The following is a 4,647-nucleotide window of genomic DNA, read 5'->3' on the forward strand; positions in this document are numbered from 1 at the left end:
GAGTGCCGGGCAGCCCTCTGCGCAGCGTGGCTGCCGCTGCCCTCACGGAGGGCACGGGCTGGCGCGGCCGGGCGCCGGGGAGGACGGCGAGGAGGAGGCGGCGGCGGCGGAGACGGCGGCGGCGAGGCTGGGGCCAGGGAGAAAGCCCCGGGGGAGAGGCGCCCGAGCCTGGCCGCGGGAGCATGTGGACCCGGAGCGGAGCGCGGGGCGCGCTGCTGCTGGCGCTGCTGCTCTGCTGGGACCCGAGGCTGTGCCAAGCAGGTAGGGAGCGATCGGGCACGGGGGCGGACGTATAGGGGACCTTTGAGCCCCAGTCTCCCGAAGTTGGAGCGGTCCATCACCGACCGCATCGGTGTGTACAGGGAAAGCCAAGGGCACCCAAGTTAGAACGTAGATTTCTCCGCCCACCAAAGTGGGCGATGGCGCAGCCACCTCTCGGACGGCGCAGGCCAGGTGGTTCAGAGTGAGCTTCCTGCCCCCGCCTAGAAGGCATCACTTCTTTTCCTTGGAACCGGTGTCCGGATCGAGGTCTGCTCCTTCCGGAGGATTGGCCTCCAGGGGAACCGGCTGCCGGCGCAGGGAGACATAGGAAAAAAAAAAAAAAAAAAAAAGACTTGCTGCTTCGGTCAGGTGTGCGTTTGCTTGCGGTTTGCCGGAAACTTCCTAGTCTGGGTCCCGGCTCGTCCAGGCTCCTCATGCGCTGCACCCGCCGGAATCCGCAAACGGGAGGGAGGGATGGAAAGACCTGCGGGGCATGGGGAGTGCGGGTCCGCTCGGCCTGCTGGAGGAGGCCGGCTTGAAGGGCTTTGGCTATTGAAGGGGGAAGGGCTGAATACTGCTCGCACAGCTTTCCCCGCGACCGCAGGATCCGCTGGTCTGGAGGGATATTTTCTGGGGCTTGGTATGTATGTGTGTTGGGGTGGAGGAGAGTACACCATGTTCCTGGCAAGTTTCCGTTTAAACGGGTCACTGACGTTCTCCCCGTCCCGGGAGCAGACAAGGGGCGCTTGCCTACTTTGGGCCTGCAGGATGCCTTAAAGGGGTTGGTGGCCTTTTAAAATAAAGTGCTTACCGCCACCGCCACCAGCACCTCGCCGTGGTTGTATACGCGACTCCGTAGTCTGTAGCTGGGCCTCGCGTCGCCGCCTGGGCTGTGTCTTTCCGGCGAGCGGGTGGACGTAGGGGAGCCAACCTTTGGTGGGGCCGAGAGCGGGGGCCGGACATCTCCGCTCCCTGGGTGGGGTGGGGTGGGGTGGGGGTGGGGCGGGGTGGGTAGGGGGCGTCCTGCGCGGAGCCCTCTGAGTTGAGGCTGAGAATGGGGCTGGAAACTTGGCTCAGAAAGTAGACGAGGTGACGCAGCCCTCCCCCTAACACCTCCGCTGTGATGTTGGCATCCGCCCCCCACATACACCCCAATAGCCAAAGATTCCTCACTCTGGAATTAATGATTCCCACGGCCTTGGAGCAAGGGCTTGGTTTTAGCACATCCTCCACTTTTTTTTTTCTTTCCAGCCCTGTGTTGTAAAGTTACGACACAATCATTTGATCCAAGTTAATTACGATTTGAGCAGACTCTGGTATTTAAAGCAGTGTTTTGAAGTTGGAAGGTAATGGTGGGGGAGGGGGCAGGCTGCTGAATGACCAACCTTGTTTTAAAGAGTGCAGTTTAATGTGGGAGGTGCAGGGCTGGGGTGTTGGTTTCTGGTTTGAGGGTGTTTGAGGGGAGGTGATTGAAGGCTAAGTTGAAGTCTTTGTAAACGGCACTGGGGCAGGATTGGCACTTGGGAAACTGTTTTAGAACCAACTGGGCAATGGGATCAGGAATAAATATTGAAGTTACTGAGGGTAGAGGGAGGGTCTCCGCTGGGCAGGAAAAAGACAAGACTGATTGGCCTAGAGTTCTCCAGAGCCAGGTTCCGCTGGGGAGGCTGGGGGTGGCCTGCGTTTCCTGCTTAACAAAGCATCCAGCCCCCACCTTCCCCAGAGGAAACCCCAGGCCCAGGGCTTTGATGGATTTGGGCACAAACGGAGCCCAGCCAGAAATGGCCTTTAATACTGGGCTTTGATTTCTCACTAGTGAGCAGGACCGGTGTTGGAATTGTGCTCATTACTTAGCACTGCAGGGGCTGCCTGCCCACCAGCCTAGAGAGGGCCCGACGGGTGGGGTGGGCCCGCAGCCTTCCTTCTGCCCAGAATGTGAAGCCCTTAGAAATCTGCCTTCAGGAGGGAGAACAAGGCGCCTTCCTCCTACACAGCTCCTTTCTCTAATGCCACAGGCACACAGAACATCTTTCAGAATGTTCTTTGTGTCTGCCCATTGGATCCCTCACGAGTCCCACTTCACTGATGGGGAAAACCAAGGCCAAGAGGGTTGGCTTTCCTCACATCTCGCCTTCATTTGACCACAGATCACAGACTTGCGTGCAGGGCTGCTCCTTTCGGATAGTCAGGCTGGTTCCAGTCACATTGGACTCCTCCTCAGGGGCTCCATCCATCTCTGCCTTGAGGCTTATATCAATCAGGCTGAGGGAGATAAGGCTGGGGGGGGCTCTTTCTGGGGGATATGCAAGCTCCCCTCAGGTAGCAGGCACCTCTCTTTCTTTCCCCTCACCGCCTCCCTCCCCAGTAAATAAGGGATGAGCTCCCTTGACAGCACCTAGGACTTTTAAGCCGTCAAGTTTGATGGTGGAGAAATCAAACCCGGAACCATAAAACCCCAGACCCTTAGAAGGGGATGTCAGCAAGTGACTGGCCAGCAGAGGCCACTTCAAAAGCCTGGGTTAGCCCTGAGGATCTCCTCTCACCCCACCCACCCTTAGCCTTTCCTTGAGCTTTTAATGAGTCTTGCCATGGCCTCTGGCTGGGATGGTTGAGAAGGAACTATGGTGTCATCGCACTTCTTTTTAAGATGCAATTAAAATCTGACTTCTCCTAGTGTCTCTGCTCTGTGTGCATGGGGGGGGGGGGGAGGATAGGGTGGTGTGGTGGCCCACCCGACTCTCTTTCTCTCCACTATAGCAAACAATTGGAAAATCTAGAGTGTCTTAATGCAATTTCTCATTATAGTCCAAGTATCACTTCAGGGGAGGAACTTCAGAGGTAATTTCTCTCCTCCCTCCCCTCTCCACCCCCCACCCCACCCCCAAACTGGGAATTCCAGAGGAGGACAAAACAATTCCCCTCTTTTCCAACCCCCTTATTTATGCTGAAGCTTTGGGGACAGGCCCTGACTTGCCCCGGGTTAAGCGGGGACTCAGGGATAGATCTGGAATCTGAACTCAGGCCTCAAACCTCAGGCTAGTTCTGGCTTCTCCATTCCACCTGGCTGCAGGACTGGTCAGTATGGGTCTGGGACTGAGTTGCCAAATTGAGGCCCCACAAAAGGCAGCTAAAGATAAGATTTGTTGTGTTGTTAGGTCAGATGAGACTTGTAGCAGGATGGGGGTGGGAAGGGGTGGTTGTGAAGAGGTAGAGTCTGGAACCCGCACCCCAGAAGGGTGGAACAAGGCTAGGCCAAAGGTCAGAAGCAAGGTCCTGAAGCTAGCCAAGTGCCCAAAGGCAGCTCCACTCCTGGTCCCTAATCTGCCCTACGTGAGACAAATCACAGGCTAAGCTCCCTTGGACCATGGGACTTCCTGGCTCTACATTGTAAAGCTTTGCCTTCATTTATATAATGGGGCGGAATATATTTTTACTTTCTATATTGAAACTTCAGGGGAGCCCATCTCTTCCCCACCCTGTGTCTGTTGGCTGGCCTAAGATGAGATCTGCTTCCCATCTCTCCTTCCCCTCCTCACCAGTGTCTTCTAAGGAGGGTGTGGGCTGCCTACAACTTTGGGGATGAGGCTAGGGCAAGACCCCTTCTGTTCCCAAGTGCTTAGAGAGTAAGGTTAGTGATTCTGAATGGCCAATCTGGAGCCCCCCTTTCTCCCCTGCCTGCCTGCGAAGCTTATCTTACTCTTTTGACTCTCAGCGCTGGAGTTGGGGTGGAGACACCCTGTAGGAAAGGGAGAGAGGCAGGGTCCTGGGCTGGGGAGTAGAGAGCGCCAGCTCCCTCCGCTGGGTGGCCCCCAGGGGAGAAAGGAGGAAGCAGGCATCCCAGGCCACATCCCTTGCCTCTCCTGGCCTCCTCTTCACCAGTTTCCTAAACAGCTTCCACAAATGGAGTCATTAAAGCTGTGAAGGCAGAATGAAACCAAACAAGTACCTTCTGTGCTTTTCTGTTTCTTATTTTTTTAAAGGGAAATTTAAAATACCATGAGAATAATACAAGGAAAGGCACTCACGGGCAAGTCGAAGGGGGTTCAGGCACTGCCCCTTGTGATTTTCCCCTCTGATTTGCTTCCGGAGTTGGGGATGGGGGGGTGGTGCGGGAGGTGGCGCCACCTCCCGCACCACCCCCCCATCCCCCACCCCCACCTTGGGCCTGCGCTCAGTCAGGGAGCCGCCTGGGGAATGCCTCCTGCCCCTCGCCCTTGCTTTGCGGAGCTTTGCTTTGCGGAGCCGGAGGTGGAACAGGGGTTCGGGGGGTCCTGAGGTCCCCGAACTGGAGGTCTCGGAGCTGGCCCGCCCCGGGCGGGCGAGCTAGATTCGAACTTGGCCCCGGTCCGTCGCGGCCGCTGCGCCCCCACGGGGCGGGCTAACCGA

At 57.1% G+C, this 4,647-nt stretch overlaps 1 protein-coding gene across 3 annotated transcripts in view; it reads left to right on the forward strand.

Moving 5' to 3' along the window:
- Positions 1 to 140: 140 nt before the first annotated feature.
- UNC5B (unc-5 netrin receptor B) overlaps positions 141 to 4,647 on the forward strand; it is a 79,441-nt gene continuing 74,934 nt past the window's right edge. For all 3 annotated transcript variants that reach the window (XM_029931853.1, XM_029931854.1, XM_029931855.1), the window contains exon 1: positions 141 to 261. In XM_029931853.1, coding sequence (XP_029787713.1) covers positions 183 to 261 — 79 coding nt within the window. In that variant the 5' untranslated portion in view covers positions 141 to 182. The remainder of the gene's footprint in view (positions 262 to 4,647) is intronic.

Source organism: Suricata suricatta, chromosome 2 (assembly GCF_006229205.1).
Source record: "Suricata suricatta isolate VVHF042 chromosome 2, meerkat_22Aug2017_6uvM2_HiC, whole genome shotgun sequence".
Taxonomy (NCBI): domain Eukaryota; kingdom Metazoa; phylum Chordata; class Mammalia; order Carnivora; family Herpestidae; genus Suricata; species Suricata suricatta.